Source organism: Kogia breviceps, chromosome 14 (genome assembly GCF_026419965.1).
Source record: "Kogia breviceps isolate mKogBre1 chromosome 14, mKogBre1 haplotype 1, whole genome shotgun sequence".
NCBI lineage: Eukaryota > Metazoa > Chordata > Mammalia > Artiodactyla > Physeteridae > Kogia > Kogia breviceps.
Window position 1 is genome coordinate 86,271,864 of NC_081323.1, and position 20,475 is coordinate 86,292,338.

Consider the following 20,475-nt stretch of genomic DNA (forward strand, 5'->3'; position numbering starts at 1 on the left):
CAAAGATAAAACTTTTTATTTTAAGATAGTTTTTAAAAGAAAAACAGACATCCCGTTAGCAGTACGATCCATCTCTTGCCTTCACTGTTTTGACAGGTTTGCCGTACTGGACGGTATAGATAGAGTTCTCAGCCCACACTTCGTTAAGGACTCACTTTCCAAACGTCAGCTTCAAGATCAGCTGCACGCGGGCCTGGAATGAACCATTCTCTTTCCACAAAGACGGGCACACAGCACTAGAACGCACGTGCAGCAGGCCAAGGATCCAGTTTTACCGGGCCCGAAAAATACCCCACGCACCACTTACCATGACTGAACTGAACAAAGTCCGGCATGTTCTAATGTCATGGTAAACAGAGGGGCACTGAGGAGCTGCCAGAGAGAGACGTTACGTCTCCGTCTCCACGGGAAGCTAGTCTAAGATTCTGAGCAGGCCAACTGACCTGTGTTTTAGGCCAGATAAAGGGTTACAGTGTCACTAGGGGTGAACGGCAAATGATTAATGATCGATATTTAGTTGAGCCTTTACTTAAAATCAGGTCACTCGCACCCCCTATTTTGATCATCTACCACAGTGAATTTCAACTTTGGCCGCCCATTAGAATCAACAAGAGAACCTTCACAAAAAAATAACAATCACAAAAAAATAACAAAGGCCAAGCCCTATCCGAGACCAATTATATAAAAATTACTGGTGTGGTCCCAGACAACACCCTTTTTCTAAAAAGATTTCATTTTTAAAAACAGTCTTAGATTTACAGGAAACCTGAGAAGATAGTTCCTACTTACCCCACACCCAGTTTCCCTGTCACCAACACCTTACATCAGTCTGGTACACGCCACAGTGCACCGATCCTGATTCAAGTCCACAGGCTATTCAGACGTCCCTACTTTTTACCTAATGTCCTTTTTCTGCTCCAGGATTCCATCCAGGATACCACAGTACATTCAGCTGTCATGCCGCTCGAGGGTCCTCTGGGCTGTGACAGTTTCTCAGACTTTTCCTGTTTATGATGACCTTGACAGTTTTGAGAAGTACTGGTCAGGTGTTTTGTAGACTGTCCCTCAGTTGGGATTTGTCCGTTTTTCTCATGATTAGACTGGGGTTATGGGTTTGGGGGAGGAAAATCACAGAGATACCGTGCCCTTCTCATAGCCTCTTATCGAGGGGACATACTATCAACATGAGTTATCGCTCTTGATGCTGACCTTGATTACTTGCTAAGGGGGTGTTTGAAACGTTTCTTCCACTGTAAAGTTACTCTTTTTCTTTTTTTTTTTTTTGTGGTATGCGGGCCTCTCACTGCTGAGGCCTCTCCCATTGCGGGGCACAGGCTCCGAACGCACAGGCTCAGCGGCCATGGCTCACGGGCCCAGCCGCTCCGCGGCACATGGGATCTTCCCGGACCGGGGCACGAACCCGTGTCCCCTGCATCGGCAGGCGGACTCTCAACCACTGCGCCACCAGGGAAGCCCCTAAAGTTACTCTTTTTTATTGACAACATCTTTTTAAAAGTTCCACAGGTGATTTCTACGTGCAGTGTTAAGTTGAGAACCAGTGTTATAATATTCCACGAATATTAACCTAACAGAGTACTTCTAGAGGCTACTGTATAACTGCAGGGGAGCGGGGGCGGATATGGATCTTGAGAGAGCCAAACTTTTGACCACATGCCCTTCTATAAGGGATTCTTGAAAGGTTTCTTTTTATAGAAGTATCGCATTTTCAGTCTTTTCTTTTTTTCTTGGCCACACCGCACGGCATGCAGGATCTTAGTTCCCCGACCAGGGATCGAACCCATGCCCCCTGCTGTGGAAGTGCAGAGTCTTAACCACGGGACTGCCAGGGAAGTCCCAAAGTATCACATTTTCAGGTTAAAAAAAATAAAACAAATATTTAAACTTTCCCTTAAAAATTTTTTAAAACACCTTTTCTACCTGAAATCATTATACTAAACTCTAGCATAGTACTCTTAAATATCAACAAACTATGTATCTATAACAGAAAATATTAACTTCCCAATACCTACTTATATTTTTAAAATGTGATTTTTCCCCCAATCTGGAGGCAGAAGGCGGCAGATCTGCCCGCAGTTCCCAGCCCGGCCCTCGAACACCCACATGGTACTTACATGCGGACTCATCCATGCTCTCCTGGCCCTGCTGGCTCCTCTCCGTGATCCAGTCCCGCAGCGAGAGCTCACACAGCTGCATCTGGATATGCAGCATCAGGTGGTACTGCACCTAGGGGGCGACACACCGCGGGCTCCCATCTGCACCATTTAGCAGACAAATGCTCCCTTGCCTACCCTAGGCCACGCACCAGGCTACGCGCTGTGGACAGAGACGACAGACACAAGCCCGCCCGAGAAGCCCGAAGTCTAGTGAAGGAGACAGAGGAATAAAGCAATACTTAACACAACGCATCATGACCCAGGTGGGCAGAGGCAGGCCCGGCTGGGGTTAGGCAGGTATGCAATGGAAGAAGCTCTTGAACGTGACAGAGTCCGTGGGCCCGAAACCGTTTAGTCTGCTCTCGAGATAAACAGTTTTTAAAGCTGCAGATAAAGCGTCAGGCTGGCTGTATGGTATTCTGCTACTCTGTGGATACCCCAGAGTGTACACACACTTTTATCTGGCTTCACATAACTCATAATTGGTCCAAGAAAAAAAGTAAGCAAAAATTAAGCTCACTGTGGCCCATTCAGGAAAATTTTCCAAATGTATTACACAGCAATGAAATGATTCTGATGAAAAGTCCCTCAAACTCAACTCCTGTATATTCAGGGAACCTACTCAAAGTTTTATGTGTTTCATAAAAATAGAGAACCTCCTATTCCTGGACAGCCAGAATTAATTCTAAGTGTGAGTGTACAGATGGTATATACAGTTTCGTTGATCCCAACACGACAGGTTATGCGCAGACCCTGTTAACGGTCAAGTTTAAACACTGACACTCAGTAAGGGTGAAGAGTACCAGCACATCAGTGTAACCCTAATTACTGGAATTAGGACACCGACAGCTCACCTGGAGATCCGCCTAGGACTTGTCTCCTAAAGTCACGTTCCAAAATACAGAACATCTTTCTGCATAAATATATTGTGATAGCGTAATGCCAGCCAACCACAGAAACAGAACGTGTGTGATGCTTCCTGCTCCAGGGTGTACCTACGAAATGCCCCAGTCAGGGAGGTCAGAAAAGGACCAGGAGGAGTTAACTAAGAGAAGGAGGGAAGACCAGAGACAAGGGCCACGTGTCAGGAGGGAGCACGAGAGCAGAGACAGGCCGCGAGGGCAGAAGAGCAGGAGCCGAGACAGGGAGAGGGAGCCGAGGAGGGAAGCCAGCTGCGGAGGAGGGAAGCCAGCTGCGGAGGAGGGACGGCCGCGGCTAATCACAGTCCTCCACGCCGTTATTACAGGGCAACAGCAAACGGGCAGGTTCTGGGAAAGTCATCTACCTCCGTCTGCCCCAACAAGTTTAAGTTTTCTTCGGAAGATTCCTCAGTGGATGCGAAATTCTCTTCCTGGTCTGAATTATGCCCAAGTGGCAGCCGATGCCCAGCAATGGATCTGGAAGACTCGCCAGCCACACCTTTTTCTTGGGGCTCGAGGGACGGTTCAGATTCACCGGCATCTCTTGTGACTACACTGGCGCTGTAGTTCACCAATCTATTATTCTGATTTTCAACGCCAGATTCTCCCCAGGATTTTTCTTCCTCTGGGGCGAAGTCGGCGAAGATAATGGATGAGCTGTTACTTTCATCACTTTTAACATCACACTGATCTCTGGAAGCCAAAAAAAAAAAAAAAAACAGTAAAGATAAATACCAATGTAAAAAAAGATCCAGAGTACCTCAACTGTTCCTTCAAGCCTGTATGAATCTGACTGGTTAAACTCCTGACAAAAGACAGCCAATCTGTCTCGCAGCAGCATTTACTTAAAAATACTGACAGGAAATACCCGAGAGGAGGAAGAAAATAACTTAACATTTTGTAATGAAAAGAAGCAAAAAGAAAGCCTAAAACACTCCTGAGCTCCTAGCTGTAAAAGGTAAAGGCGACCCACGGCAGGTGACTGGAGGTAACGACTAGGGCGTGAAAGGACGCGGCTGCCCACGTACCTGGGGTCCCCCTGGTCAGAGATCACTTCCAGAGATGGCAACCGAACAGAAATTCTACCTGCTGAACAGAAACAAAAGGAAATCTTCAAGCAGCCCAGTTTTCTAATTTATAGTCAAAGGCAGAGCTAAAATACATAAGTTAAGACCAAATGAGACAACAAGTTAAAAATGTCACGACCTTCCGGCAAAATGCAAATACACCAAGCTTATTCAAATGACTGGCAGATTTTAGAAAAGACAAAGACAGAGCTGTTCAACTACGCGAGGGCTCTTCAAACCTTCCGTACAGGATCTGCCAGTACATATTTCAGGTTTTGTGGGTCCTGGGAGACTCTGCTGCCACTAGCCAACTCTGCTTTCGTAGTGCAAAAGCAGCCAAAGATAACACACGCGCACGAGCCTGTGTTCTAATAAACTTTACTGACACTGAAAGTTGAATTTCATATCATCTTTACAAAATAATTCTTCCCTTGATTTAACTCTTTAAAAAAAAAAATTCTCAGCTTGTGGGTGGGGTGCACAGAAACAGACCTGTAGGCCTGGTGTCCCCCACGGGCTGAAATTTACCAACCCTTCAACTGTTCCATCGAAAACCGCTCACCTTGCGTTTGGGCCATGTGAACATGTTCTATCCAGGCAGTGTGATAGCCCACAATGTTAGGGTGCTGCAGACCAGCCAGCACCTTAACTTCCCGCAGTACCTGAAGAAGAAACGTACTTAGCGCTGGTTTTTACTGACAGATTTGTTAAATGTTCATGGTATTAAACAATACTCGTTCCCTCTGTACGAGGAATCTAGACTGTGTTAAAATAATGGGAATACTTTTGTGAGAGACAAACGTAGTTGTTATAGCAACTAAATAACTTACACGCGTACAGCACTTTACACTTTTTCATGGCTCATATATAATCGTTCCCTCATTTCTTTCCTACAAGTCAGTCCAGACCTCCAAGGTAAATAAAACCATTCTTGTCACCACTATTTTCAAGGGCAGGAGACAGAAGTGGCTTAGAGGACTAGGTCGTTTGCCTGGGACCACACAGCATGTCAGGGAGAAGACTTGGACCTGAACTGGGCGCCTGTGTTTATCATAAAAAGCTTGTTATATATTGTATATGAATAGTTTACTTAAAAAATTAATTTCCCCAGCAATGACCCTGAAATGTGGTCAACCTAAAGTGCCCATAAAAAATTTAAGTCAAATAAAAATTTAATCTTGATGTTTGTTTTACGGTAACCCATTCCTAGTAAACCGCAATCCATACCACCAGGTATTTCCCAAATACACACAAACACACACACACACACAAACTCTTTCAAAAGGACCTAAATACTCAATTATTCAAAATAAGTCAATGTTTTAAATCATACCTTCATGCAATCTGTTTTAGTTGCACCCTTAATCAGGATTTTTTTAATTGCGTAGTACTGACCATCTAATTTATTCCTGACCTAAAAGTAGAGGAAAAGACAAAGTCTATTGTACCATTAAATCCAACTGAATAAAGAAAGTTCTTTTAACCTGACCTTAGATAATCCAAACTAGCCAAAGAGATAAAATTAAGCTAAAGACACACGTCCTGGGGAATTCCCTGGCGGTTCAGTGGTTTGGACTCCACGCTTTATGCATCCTCTTTACTATCTATGTTCAGAGAAGTCAGCCGGAGTCAACCAGACTAATAGTTTTTCCAACGGTACTGAGAGTCCAACTCCTAGAATCCCTAGGTCTGAAGAATGGGAATGTTAGCAAACAGGCTGTGTGCAAAACACAGCAGCAAAACTTTTTCATGTAATACATTTTTTAATAAAAATTAACTACAGAACAAAAACTCAAAGTTTCCAGAATCCACCCAAATCACCAGTGTGGTTAGGAAAAAATTAAAGCCTGCCCACGTGCCTGTAAACGACAAATGTAAATAAAAAGTAAACATGCGGGATTTCTGGAATTTTCCTTTGAGCACTTTAAATAACAATAATGAAAACAACTCCTGCAAATACATTGTTTAGGGCAGGGGGTCAAAACAAGTGTGCGGAAAGCCACCTTGTATACTCTTCCATATCCACCTTTTCCTAAGATGGCAAGCTCTTCAAATTCATTCAAGTAACGTGACGTTTGGGCTTCATAGCCTACTTCCCTTGATCTGAAAGTTAAACACAACCAATCGATCAATCCCCAAGCATGAGAGAACCAAGATGTTTCTAAGACAGACCATGTTCACGGTGTTACTAGCCTGGCAGGCCTCGCTTATCGCTGAACTGTGACATTTTGGAAAGGATGAGCTAAATGAAGGTTTTCATCCTCTATGAAGAAAACATTTGATGATGAGCTAATCAACAGTGTAACAGAGGTTGCTAGGGGATCATTAATTTTAAGTATTTCACCAGTAAGCAGTATGCCAATTAGAAATTATTGTTTTAATAATTATTAAGTTAATATTATTATTTATTATTATTGTTTGAACAGGAATCCTAAGGATGACTAACAGGCGGGAGTTAAGTAGATAAGCTCAGTGATGAGTTTACTTAAATTTCTTAATGATCCAGACCAGTTACAGACTTTAAACGAGCATTTCCTACATACAGCCGAAATTCAGTGGTGTTCCCCTGACAGGGACTGGATGTCAGTGCTCTGGATTAAGAGTGGGGCTTATGGAATCCACACGGAATTGCGGGGGAAGGGTAGTCAAAGAGAGAATGAGAAATCTTACAAAGCTTTTAGCAAATCTTAAAAAGTTTTTAGTCTTACAACGTTTTTAACTTTCATAAACTACCCTAACTGCGTTACTTTTAACCCCACTACTAATTTCTGATTAATTCAGGATTAATTCTTAATCCTGATTTCTTTGGGATCAGTTGACCCCTTGCATAGTCAAAAAACTATTCAACACGTACCTGATCTTCTGGATATGAGAATTATCCTCACAAGGACCCTAAAATCAAAAAGTCATTTTTAAAAAGCATCTTGAAAATTTCATGGAATAAGGAATCTATCAAAATTCAATGTTAGATTGGTATAAATGCTAAAACTAGTATTAAAAAAACCACACCACACCCACCCGATGGCTTTTTCAATATTACTTAAGAGTTTGCAATTGAAGACATTGTTCTCTTAACTAAAACATCACCCGTGAAAAAGCTGTATTCTTGCCACGCAAGGACAAGGCTGAGATTCACCAAGGAGCGCCACCGGCAAACAGCGCCAGGTTCCCCTTTACATAAAAGCAGAAACTGACCACCGCTACCGCGTCACCGTTCCAGGCCCCCAGCACCCGCTGCCTGTACGACTGCACGTGTCTCCCTGCTTCTGCCCTCAGTCCCCTCCTCTGTGTATTCTCAACACGGCAGCTGGGGAGAACCCGTAAGAGTCAGATTACGTCACCCCCATGCTCAGAACCCCGCCACGCTTCCCACGTTACTGAGTGAAAACCAAAGACATTAAAATGGCGTCCAGATCCATCTCCACCTGCCCCCGGGCCCCGCCTCTCCCACATGCCGCCTTGCTTACTCCACCTTCGCCACTGGCCGCCTGTCAGCCTCACAGACGTGCCAGCACACAGCTGCCCCTGTGCCTGGAACGCTTCCCCTCTGCCTGATTCACTCCTCCACCTCAGCTCCTTGCTCCGGTCCGAGCGAGGCCCTCCCTGCCACGCTACACGGCCCCTCCCAACATCTTCTAACGCCCTTCACTGCTTCATGTTTCTCCTTGACGCTTCCCACCACCTAACACCCCGTGTATTTTTCTTTCTCTATTGTTTACTGCCCGCTTGCTCGTCAGAACACAGGCTCCCTGAGGGCAGGGACTTTTTTTTTTTAATAACAGCAGGTTCTTATTAGTTATCTATTTTATACATATTAGTGTATATATGCCAATCCCAATCTCGCAATTCATCACACCACCACCCCCGCCCCAGGGCAGGGACTTTTATTTTGCTCACTGCCTGAACCCCAGCTCCTACAAGAGAGCCTAACACATAGCAGCCATTCGATGAACACCTGTTGCATAAACAAATGGAAGTTAACATTAAACCTATGTTATAATCAGGATTTCAGAATGCTTTAAAATACAGCTCTCTTGAAATGAGAATGTTTTTATCACACTCCAAGTACGCTTCTTAGTGCTCACCTGACGAACTCTCTCCTTAGCTGACCTCATTAAGTGCGTGATAGCTCTGTTGTGATGTAGCCTCAAGGAGCTAAACTCATCACTACACGTGAAGGATGACAGCAGTCCCATTTTGATAAAGGTCTGACAAAGTACTATAAAAAAATATGGAAAACAATTATTAGAAAGGCCATCAATTAGATGGCAATTTTCAAGAATACACAGAAAATAAAGAGTCATAATAATAGCCTCTATAAGAAAAAAGTTATGTTTGCGCACACAGTACAGCTTGGGGACTGATTCTCTGAAGAGATGGAATGACTGGTTACACGCGTTGATCAGGGGCTCATCTGTTATTTATCTGACACTCTACATTCTACAGTCATTTGTTCACCGTGCTTGGTGAGTCAGTAAAGTACTAAGTTCTGTTTTTTGAAAAGGCAAGAAAAAAAAAATGGAGGGGAAGGGGTAGAATATATAAATAAATAAAAATTTAAAAGGCAGGAGTGGAAACAAATGATTAGAACTGACAACAGAAGTGAATATGAACTGTTGTTTTCAATTATGGAATATCCTTAACCAACATACGAAGAGCACATCTGAGACGTGTGTACAGACCAAGTACCTGGGGAGAAGTCAAGTCTCAAGTCACAAGACCAGGCTGCTCAGAAAAAGAAGTTTCTAGAGAAGTGCTTGGTTTTTACTCATTCAAGGAATACAGGTACTACAGAGAAAATTCTATGTGAAAAACTCTCCACTTAGATTGTCAACTAACTAAACCACATCAAAAACATTTACTTAAATATCCTTTATTTTGAACACCGTGACACGAAGGAAGAAAGGAGACCGAAATTCATACTCAGAAGAGGGAAACAGTAAGTAAAAGGTAATCATGATATTAACTCTCATTTCTCTTTAAAAAATGATCACCTTTGTCTTAAAGTTCAGGCTTTAAAAAGGCTGTATATAAGGAATTTTAAAACATCTTAAAACCAGCAAGAGTTTTAAGGAGCTTTAATAAGGAGGAATAGTAACATATTAAAAGCATTACAATCTGCTTCTCTATACCAGAAAATAATCCCCGGGTTTGGAACCTACAGAACACCCCCTTTTGTACGACCCACCCCCCAACACATATTCAAGAAAATAAGTGTATACTGGACAAATAACATTTTTTACCAGTTCTTATGTCCCATGCAGCTTATCAAAATGATAATTACCTTTAGCTAAAAACATTATGTTCTTCTAAGATCACATACAAGTATCTGTAAATGTAAGGCTTTCTAACACCAAACAAGACTTGGGAAGACTTTTGGTAGAAAAGACACTGAGAATCTGTGGTGTGGGCTACTCAAGAGTTCAATCTAGGAAGCTGAACCAGAAATGCCATAACCTGTAATTCTACTCATTTCTGTGCTTGCCCCTCGGACAAGTAACCTGTGGCAGGAGTAAACATTTTCAACCACTGTGATAATTCTGATCTTTGTCTCGCGCTCCTGACACACAGCGCCACAGTTATAAAACTCTTACAAGCTTCTGAGTGATAGGGGTATTAGGAGCATCTTCTGTCTCAATATTTGGTCTCTGACCTCAGTTCCTGACACAAGAGCTTCTCAGAGCCTTGGAGTCTCCAGTGAGGAGTCTTTCTGTACACTAATGAGATGATGGGGCTGGAGGCCCTAGGTCACTTCAGGATGGGGGCTGGTCCCCAGAAAGACCAAGCCTTGATCAGAAGCTTAGAACTTTCCACGTGATGAAGCCTCAATAAAAAATCCCTAAAGTACAGGGTGGGTGAACACATCCAGTTGCCAGGAGGGCGGGGAACCCAAACTCTGTGCGGACAGAAGGTAGAGCAGCACTCTAGACCCTCAGGACCTCACCCTGTGTGCCTCTGTAGCCTTTATCATAATAGACTGGTAAGCATAAGTAAGCGTCTCGGGCTTCCCTGGTGGCGCAGTGGTTGAGAGTCCGCCTGCCGATGCGGGGGACGCGGGTTCGAGCCCTGGTCTGGGAGGATCCCACGTGCCGTGGAGCAACTAAGCCTGCGCGCCACAACTACTGAAGCCCGCGCGCCACAACTACTGAAGCCCGCGCGCCTACAGCCTGTGCTCCACAACAAGAGAAGCCACCGTAATGAGAGGCCCGCACACTGCAATGAAGAGTAGCCCCGGCTCGCCGCAACTAGAGAAAGCCCACGCGCAGCAACGAAGACCCAACACAGCCAAAATAAATAAATAAATAAATTTATTTTTTGTTTTAAAGTAAGTGTCTGCCTGAGTACTGTGAGCTGTTATAGCAAATTACCGAACCTGAGGGGGGACGCTGGGAACCCCCAGTTTGGAGCCAAGTCAGACACAAGTGTGGGTAACCTGAGACCCCAGGGACCCCCTACTTTCGACTGGCATCTGAAATGAGGACAGTCTTGTAGGACTGAGCCCTTAACCTGCCAGATCTGACACCAACTCCAGGGAGATAGTGTCGGAAGTGAATTGTAAGACACCCAGCTGGTGACAGGAGAACTGGTCCGCTGGGAGGAAAGCCCCACACATTTGGTGTCGGAAGTAGTCAATGTGTAGAGGAAAACAGTTTCCTTCAACGACACAAAACACAGCCGTTCCAGGGCTCTGCGCAAAAACCAGTTCTGAATCAATACCTGGGATTTTCATGCACCTGTTCACCAACTAAACCATAACAGATCTTCCAAAATTGTATGAATTATCACTGATAAATCAAAAACAACTACCTTTATTTAAATACACACAATTTTGTGGTGATTAATCTTTTGCAGGGTCCCCAGGGATGATATTCGTAAGGAATTACCCAAAGGAAAACATAAAATAAATTTACAAGATGTACTACTAAGGCTTATTTCAAATGTTTATATACCAGCTGCTTCTCAGACTGACAGCGTTAAACAAGAGTAATTTTACAAGTTTTATTTAGCAAGGTTAAGTTATTCTTACTAACATTTAAACACCTGTCTTGAACGAAGCGGGTTTGGTTCGTGCACATGGCTCAAGTGTTCCAGCAGAGAAACCAGCAATAGCTGGTTTGCAACTGCAAAAGGGAAGGTCGGCTGCTGGATGGGTCCTTTCAGCAACTGGAGTTCTGCAGGAACATCAGATTCTGCAAATTAAAACAGGGAAAAATTTTTAAGAAATGGTAAACATATCTCATAACGACAAAATAGCATATTCTAATTAGGAAAACACTATTTAAATTTAAGGAAATCAAAAGCAAAACAGTAGGTTAAGGTGAGTGGGGTTAATCAAGACAGACATTCTGGAATTGAGTTTTCAGTTGAATTCTGGAAGTCTGGAAGGACCAGCAGAGAGATGCCAGTTCGGGAAGGGAGGAAGTTCTGCTTAGGGATGATGTGTACAAAGGTAGAAACAAATAAATATTCCAGTAAACAAGCAAGCAAGCAGGAACAGGATGGCTTCCTTCCTTCGAGAAGCAGAGAGAAAGAAATTTGGCAGCAAAGAAAGGGAAAGGGAGGAAGAACGGAATCTTTACTCTGAGCTACACACTAGGGACCAGGTGTTTTATACGCACAATCTCATCGAATCCTCCCGAAACGCCCTCTGTTACCATTCCCATTTTACAGGTGCAGACACTGATCTCATTGAGAGGTTAAGGAACAAGGTAGCAGGCAGATCAGACTGACTCCCAAGCCCATCCTCTTTCCACTGAACAAGACCAAGCGGACTGCTGAGTGGGCACTTAAAGCTGACAGTCGTTAAGTTCTCACGCACAGTTTAATACGTTATTTAACGGGCCAAAAACACAATGCAGGAAACATGTTTGAGGAAGCTGTTCTGGACACGTGATAGGTAGCCTGGAAGGAGACATGCAAGAGTCAACAAGAAGGGGCTTCCCTGGTGGCACAGTGGTTAAGAATCCGCCTGCCAATGCAGGGCGCACAGGTTCGATCCCTGGTCCGGGAAGATCTCACATGCCGCGGAGCAACTAAGCCCGTGCGCCACAACTGCTGAGCCTGCGCTCTAGAGCCCGCGTGCCACAACTACTGAAGCCCGCACACCTAGAGCCCGTGCTCTGCAACAAGAAAAGCCACAGCAGTAAGAAGCCCCCGCGCCTGAACGAAGAGTAGCCCCCCCCCCACCGCAACGAGAGAAAGCCCGCGCGCAGCAATGAAGACCCAACACAGCCAAAAATGAACTTAAAAAATAAAATAAATAAATTTTTTTTTTAAAAAGAGTCAACAAGAAGTCAGGGTGAGCCTATAAAGCAGGTAAGTGACAGAAACGTGGAGGAAAGGACAGGTCCCAGAGATAGCAAGAAAGAAATGGACTGGTCAGGATTTAAAACACTAGGAATGAGAGGAAGGAGAGGTTAACGAGAGTGAAAACTGGTAAGAGGGGCTGTTGGAGGAAAGATGAGGAATTTCAAACTCTCAGGGGCTGCTGACCCATTCAGCTGGAAACAGCCTGTGGAAACAGGGCCCAGGCATCCTACACCTTCTAAAATCAGCCCCATTCCAAACACTTCATTCCACGCTTCTCTATCAACTACTAAAGGTCCTGGAAGAGAGGTTTTGAAATCCAGACTTCATTCACCAATTCACCTCTCCGACCTGTAGGTGGCCCAGAAAAGACCTGCATGAATGGAGATGTGCTATTCATTTTAAATGAATACTTATTGCCTGAATATGAGAAAGAAAAGGAATGGAAAATGTGGCCATGTAAAAACTTCTCTGTGTAAAGACATCTTAAAGTTAAAATATGAATCACAAAATCAGATACAGTACAGATACCTTTACTGTACATGACAAGAAAAAGGGAATAAAATTTATATACCGCTCTTACAAGCTCGTAAGAAAATGAAGCACAATTAAAATCCAAATAGCCTTAACAAAACTAGTAAGTAATGACATACCTATTAAAATAACCACAGTACAAGAGTTTGCCATCAGTCTGGTAACTATTTAAAGCCTGGAATCCTTGGTATTGTTAAGGGCACAGAGAACTAGATACTTTCAAACACGAGGGGGTGTTTGCAACCTTTGACAATACACTGTAGAATTTCACATAGTGCAAAATTTTACTTCTGGAAACATAAACCAAGGAAATAATTAAACAAAGCACAACAAGTATGTATGTACAAGGTGTTCAGGATAACGAAGTATTAAAAGTTACACATATATAATAGAATACTACGTACTGTTATAAATGATGGTGTATAGAAAGATAATCATAAATAATCCTGTATCACGTCAAAGCAGCAGGCCATAAACAGTAACACTAATGAAGGTGAGGAGATAGTTTGATACAAACCAATGCAACCTTTCTGGTTATCATTTTAGCAAAACATATCAAAACTTTAAAAAATATTTTTCTTTGACCCAACAAGTCCTACTTCTGTGGGTCTATTCTAAAGAAATAATCAGATATTAACAAAGATTTATGTATACACATGTCAAACCCATCATTACTTCTAATGGTAAAAAAACAAAAAAAAGATAAATCTGTTTTCCACCAATACAGCGAAGACTAAATAAGTGATAGTACAGAATGTGACGGTCTTAAAATAACGTTCTTAAAGGCTAATTTGTCACAAGAAAATGCTAATAAAAGTTCACATTTAAAAAGCAACATAGGGCTTCCCTGGTGGCGCAGTGGTTGAGAATCCGCCTGCCAATGCAGGAGACACGGGTTCGTGCCCTGGTCCGGGAAGATCCCACATGCCGCGGAACGGCTGAGCCCGTGAGCCATGGCCGGTAGGCCTGCGCGTCCGGAGCCTGTGCTCCGCAACGGGAGAGGCCACAACAGTGAGAGGCCCGCATACCGCAAAAAAAAAAAAAAAAAAAAAAAAAAAAAAAAATTAAAAAAATAAAATAAAATAAAAAAATAAAAAGCAACATAAGGTAATTCCCTGGTGGTCCAGTGGTTAGGACTCTGAGCTTTCACTGCAGGGTCCTGGGTTCAACCCCTGGTCGGGGAACTAAGATCCCGCAAGCCGCAAGGCATGGCCAAAAAAATAAAAAATAAAAAGCAACATAAAATTTTTACAATCACGATTTTAAAATATATTTATTTTACATCTATATAAATGTACACACACACAAAAAGAATGGAAACATCAAAACAGACAGAAATCTCTGCCCCCTGTGTTTTCAATGACAGAGGCTACAAAAAGAGTGAAATTACAGTAAGCAGCTGTTTTATAGTCTGCCTGTTTGATCCTTCATATCTAGGCATCTACCTGGCATACAGCATCTCTTAGGAAATATTTGCAAATGAATACACCAAATTATTAGCAGTGAGTTCTCCTCAGAGATGTGAATAAATACACTTTCCTCTCTTCTTCCTTTATGCCTTTAAATTTTGCACATGACTTCTCTAAATTTTTATCTTATCTGGACGACGAAATCAGACAGAAATCTTGAATCCATTCAGAATACCTTTCTTTGACAGTTTTAAATGCAAAATTCACCCAAAAAATTGTCTCTAGCTAAGCCAAAATGTAATGTTTGTATATTTAAATTACAAACAGTAATCTCTGGGCAATGAGATTATGGTTTTTCTAATTTTCTTCTTCATTCTTTTCTACATTTTTAACATACTCTGTAATGTGAAAAAAAAATTTAAGTACTAAATTGTCAACAGTGGTGAGATCTTTTAGGAGGGTTTTCTGCTTCTACACTTTCCTATTTTTATACTCTCCTATTTTCTACAATGAGAAAATTCTACTTTTTAATAAAAAACAAAAAAGAATGGTTGCTCAGTGTGGTCAACTGAATCTAATAAATCAAGAAAATGCCAACTTTAAAAAGACCAATGGACAGACACCCAAATGCAAGGAAGGAGTAAAACTGAAAGGAAATGAAGGCTGAGGCTGAAAGCTTCCCATCTCACAGTTCTGGTCAAGAGAAATGGAAGAGGTTAAGTGGCTAAAAGGAAAGGTGAGGTCAAGTTCTCTTATTAAAAAGTAGGAGGGACTTCCCTGGTGGCGCAGTGGTTAAGAATCCGCCTGCCAGTGCAGGGGACACGGGTTCAAGCCCTGGTCCAGGAAGATCCCACATGCCACGGAGCAACTAAGCCTGTGCGCCACAACTACTGGGCCTGTGCTCTAGAGCCCACGAGCCACAACTACTGAGCCCACGTGCTGCAACTACTGAAGACCGGGCACCTAGAGCCCGTGCTTTGCAACAAAAGAAGGCACCACAATGAGAAGCCCGCACACCACAACAAAGAGTAGCCCCCACTCACCGCAAGTAGAGAGAGCTCGCGCACAGCAGCAAAGGCCCAACACAGCCAACAAATATAAATAAATAAATAAATAAAAGAAAGGTTAAATAATTTTTTTAAAAAAAGAGTGTGAAATGGTATCCAAACCCAATGTGCATTCGAGTTCTAGAATTCTGGCAAGAAGGAGGGGAGCAAGACAAACAGGAAAGGGATGGCCTGATTCAACCTCCTGAGGAAAGTAGGATCCAAATGGTCCATTATTAAATTAAAGAACCTGTAGAATTAATCTGAGGTAAAAACATTTGTGTCAGATGAAAAAAGGAAAATGAATGAGCCTGACAATGGACTTACTGTCGGCCCTCCTTCTAACGCCGGCTGTTCCACAGGAAAAAAAAAAAAACATGCAGAAACTCAGATCAAAGGCGGATGCCGGCTGGCTCCGGGAGACTCCCTACAGGAGGAGCTGCTAAAGATCACAGGTGTTACTTACATCTAGGTTGCAACTTTTCTGACGCTACCATTGGCGGGCACAGTGACCTCCTCACGTCAATACAAACGACCGTCGAGAAATCGTCTACCTATTGTTTGAAGTCTAGAAACGAAACGAACATTTCTCACAGACCTAACTTTTCATATAAAAAGATAAAGTACGTCTGGACATTCTGGGCTTCTTTGGAAGAAAAGGCAATACGTAAATGCGGCAGTATTATTAGTAACCAAAGGAGGAGGAAATTTTTAGAAGCTTATCGAGGATCACTCCCTTCAAGAATTATCTTCGGTTTGCAGAAAACCTTATCACAATGTTACAGAACAGACAGACTTGCCTGTTTACAGCTGGGACTTCTATGACATAACGCTTTACGCATCATTGCGCTGCTATAATATGATATAATATAATATTTGGAAAAATCAGTTTGTCCATTAAAAAGCAGTTATCTTACAACTCTCCCGTGCTAAGGGCCTACTTAAATCGCCCTCACAGTCTGTTTTTGTTTCGCTTTAAGATCAAGAATTGTAGGTAGTAATAAGGACGAAAATCAAAGAATTTAAGGAATAAATTAAGACCTTTTCAACTCGGCTTGCACCTTTAAATCCCTACAACATTTTAATATTTGTTTCATGCTTCAACTTAACGTGTATTCTCTGTAATCATTCGAACAATCAATCTATTCGAACTACCACATAGTAAAAACCTCCTTGAATCAATGTATTCATTTTTTATGGCACAATTTTATTTTAAAAATGGCCATACAGGGACTTCCCTGGTGGCCCAGTGGTAAAGAATCCACCTTACAATGCAAGGGACGTGGGTTCGATCCTTGGACAGGGAACTAAGATCCCACGTGCCGCAGGGTAACTAAGCCCGCACGCCTCAACTAGAGCCCACTGAACCCTGGAGCCCGTGTGCTACAACTAGAGAGGAAAAACCCACACTCCACAACTAGAGAGAAGCCCACGTGCCACAACGAAAAGATCCCGCATGCCGCAACTAAGACCCGACGCACCCAAAAAATTAATTAATTAAAAGTCCATACACACTACTATATATAAAATAGGTAAACAACAAGGACCTACTGTATAGCACAGGGAACTATACTCAATATCTTGTAATAACCTATAATAGAAAAGAAACTGAAAAAGAATATATATGCATATGTATAACTGAACCACTTTGCTATACACCTGAAACTAACACAACATTGTAAATTAACTATAATGCAATTTTTTTTAAGTGTTCATCCACTAAGAAAAAAAAAGACCACATTCTGAGAACTTGGGATATTTGTTACTACTGGGTTACAGAATATCGATACCTATACTACCACCATCAATATATTTACTGCAGAGACCAAACTTTTTAAATACATGCTTTCCCCACTCCGCTATTTTTAGTTGTCCAATATCTAAACTGAGCAGACATTACCTACCAGACTCTCTCCATTTTGGCCCCTATTTAATCTTAGTTCTGTTCATAATTATATGCTGTAATACTCACTCCCAATCTTTATGTTGATGTCTGCAAGGGCTTAGCCAACTACAAATGTTACAGGGTAGACTGTCCCCATGAAACCTCCCTCCCTTCTGATACCAACTGCAAGTTTGGAAAAGTTTTCCAAATCACGCTCATGTTCAATTTCTTAAAAAAAATTTTTTTTTGCCAAAACAACTGGTTGCAGCTAAAGAGCCGATTGCACTTTCATTAAAACATTAGATACTCTGAACTGGTTAGACTCAATGCTGTAAGTATCTCTCGCTTTATGAATAACTTGACTGACTTTGCCGACTTAGCCCTATCTCCTATAAACCAAAAGCCCCAAGAAAACTCGGGCGTTTTATTTTTAACCGAAGAGGATGATGTCCATACTGCCTCACTATGAGAAGTCTTTAGCTACGCGATTACCGAAGCAAAAGACAAGCGAAGCTACAAATTAAAACTCTTAACCCAAACTGTTCAGCGCATACGGTCTGCAGAGTTCCATTCCAGTAGTTTACAAAGCTCAAGCTCATCGCCCGACAACACCCCAGGGCTCAGGAGCTGGAAAACAGCCCAGCACGTCCGCAGCCCCGAGTCCACAGAGGAAACCAAGGAACAGAAATGTAAACGATCGACCGGGCTGCAGACACCCGTTTCAACACGAGTTCACCTAATCCAGACGGCCCGCCCGCCGCCCCTATAAGGCACCGCTGGGTCCCGGTTCAAGCCCGGATCCAGACGAGCTCGTCCAGGTCCTGGGCCGAACCTCGCAGCTACCTGCCCGCCCCGGGAATGAAGGTGGACAGGGTCGGGGAGGGCCGCCGCCGCCGCCGCCGCATTCCGGGTCCCTCACCATCATACTTGGGGTCCGAGCCCTCGGCCGGGAAGTCGATGGCAGGCGGCGCAGGCACAGCCCCTGCCGCGTCGCACTCCGCCTCGCGCTCCCGGGCCCCCAATATACCCCCCAGCATAGTCGGCCGCGCGCTGGCTGCAAGGAAGTCCTCCCGCCACCCAAGCGCCTCCTCCCTGTGCACTCCCAGCGGCCGCCACCGGATCCGGAAGTAGCCCCTCGGAAGGCGGAAGACAAGCCCCGCGGGCGCTTGAGGGGGCGGGCCCTGCCGCAGGCCCCGCCCCCGCCCCTTCCCCTTCGAGGAGGGGGGTTGGTCCCGTGCCGGCGCACCGCGGGTGCTGGCGCGTGGTGGACTGCTCTGCGGGCGGCGGCTGGCGCGGCGTTGAGGGAGGAATTGGGTGGCCCCCACGTGGGGTCGACTCCGGCCTTTGCTCCCCGCGGTTCAGCCCCACTATCCTCGAGACCTGAACACCCGACGAGTCAGCTCTCTCACTTCTCACGTCAAGACTCGGGTGCTAGTGTAAGAATCGGATGTCTGCAGGGACGCTGATCCAAATGTTTACTTTTTGCGGATACAGCGGTGACCGTTCATTTGTCATTTATTTATTTTTTTAAATCAAACGCATCTGCAAGACTCGTCTCAAGGAGAACTGAACATATTTTGGTGAACCGTTCGGCCACAGCAAAACGGGAAATGCCAAATAGATTCCAGAGTGAATCAGCCTAATAAAAATTCCGCTGGTTTTGAGACGACTTTCACAAACCTGAGACAGGCTTTTCCAAGTGATCCCCTGGCCACACTAGACCAACGGTGGTTTGAAGCCATTGGCTGCAAAAATCGTCTTTGCCTTCTGGCGATGTCTCTGAAGACTTAATCGCTGACACAATGCTGTTGGAAGTTGATTCTTAGATTGCAGATCAGATAACATAGCTGGAATACAAAGCGTTTGGGGGAGTTCCCTGGCGATCCAGTGGTTAGGACTTGGCGCTTTCACTGCCCTGGCCTAAATTCCATCCCTGGTTGGGAAACTAAGATCCTGCAAGCAACGTGACTCGGCCAAAAAGAAAAAGAAAAGCGTTTCAGATTTGGGGCCTCAACCCCAGTGCGATGGCAAAAATGGTACTGTTTAAGAATTTTATTTAACTTCCCTGGTGGCGCAGTGGTTGAGAGTCTGCCTGCCAATGCAGGGGACACGGGTTCGAGCCCTGGTCTGGGAGGATTCCCACATGCTGTGGAGCATCTAAGCCTGTGTGCCACGACTACTGAAGCCCGTGCACCTAGAGCCCGTGATCCGCAACAAGAGAGGCCACTGTAATGAAAAGCCCGTGCACCACAGCGAGGAGTGGCCCCCGCTCGCCGCAACTAGAGAAAGCCTGGGCACAGCAACGAAGACCCAACGCACCCAAAAATAAATAAATAAATATTTTTTTAAAAAGAATTTTATTTGATGGTACTTCCCTGGTGGCGCAGTAGTTAAGAATCCGCCTGCCAATGCAGGGGACACGGGTTCGAGCCCTGGTCTGGGAAGATCCCACGTGCCACAGAACAACTAAGCCCGTGCGCCACAACGACTGAGCCCAAGTGCCACAACTGCTGAAGCCGGCGTGCCTAGAGGCCGTGCTCTGCAACAGGAGAAGCCACCACAGTGAGAAGCCCGCACACCGCAACGAAGAGTAGCCCCCTCTCAGCAACGAAGACCCAACACAGCGAAAAATTAATTAATTAATTAATATTTTTTAAAAGAATGAGCAAAAAGATTTAGCTTAAAAAGTTATTAATTGCAACACTAATTATAATACCCCAAACAGGCAATATAACTGGTTAAATAAATTACAAGCATCAATACAATGGCACACTTTGCAACCATTAAAAATATTGGTATGCATTATCTGGTTCTCACCACTTTTCTACCACCATCAAAATGGAGAAAAAAAAAACCAAACTCATTCTGGTCAGAATAGAATGAAAGAAATCTTTCTAGAAGATGGCCTGCAATTTATAGTTAAAAGCTTTTAAATAAGCACACCCTTCCACCTATGTATATAGGTGTATATCCAAAGGAAATAGAGTGGTGAAATAAAGATAAATTACAAGAATGTCCATCAAAGTGTAATTTATAATAAAAAAGCACTGAAATAATCCAAATTCCAAATAGAAGACCAGTTAGGGTACATCCCTGCAATGAAACCACATGCAGGAAAAAATTGGAAGAAAAA

General features: G+C 43.7%; 1 protein-coding gene across 4 annotated transcripts in view; it reads right to left on the minus strand.

The window, feature by feature from the left end:
* The window catches only part of EIF2AK1 (eukaryotic translation initiation factor 2 alpha kinase 1), a 32,270-nt gene extending 13,658 nt beyond the window's left edge, over positions 1 to 18,612 (minus strand). The window contains exons 1-11 of one of the 4 annotated variants that reach the window (XM_059036423.2): positions 18,262 to 18,460; positions 11,193 to 11,351; positions 8,247 to 8,380; positions 7,016 to 7,053; positions 6,165 to 6,264; positions 5,495 to 5,575; positions 4,724 to 4,823; positions 4,123 to 4,180; positions 3,460 to 3,787; positions 2,133 to 2,244; positions 899 to 1,018 (exon numbers count right to left, since the gene is read on the minus strand). In XM_059036423.2, coding sequence (XP_058892406.1) covers positions 899 to 1,018; positions 2,133 to 2,244; positions 3,460 to 3,787; positions 4,123 to 4,180; positions 4,724 to 4,823; positions 5,495 to 5,575; positions 6,165 to 6,264; positions 7,016 to 7,053; positions 8,247 to 8,380; positions 11,193 to 11,351; positions 18,262 to 18,379 — 1,348 coding nt within the window. In that variant the 5' untranslated portion in view covers positions 18,380 to 18,460. Of the gene's footprint in view, positions 1 to 898; positions 1,019 to 2,132; positions 2,245 to 3,459; positions 3,788 to 4,122; positions 4,184 to 4,723; positions 4,824 to 5,494; positions 5,576 to 6,164; positions 6,265 to 7,015; positions 7,054 to 8,246; positions 8,381 to 11,192; positions 11,352 to 18,261 lie in introns of all 4 variants that reach the window. The other 3 variants (XM_059036422.2, XM_059036424.2, XM_059036425.2) reach the window with 3 other exon arrangements.
* Between the last annotated feature and the right edge of the window lie 1,863 nt (positions 18,613 to 20,475).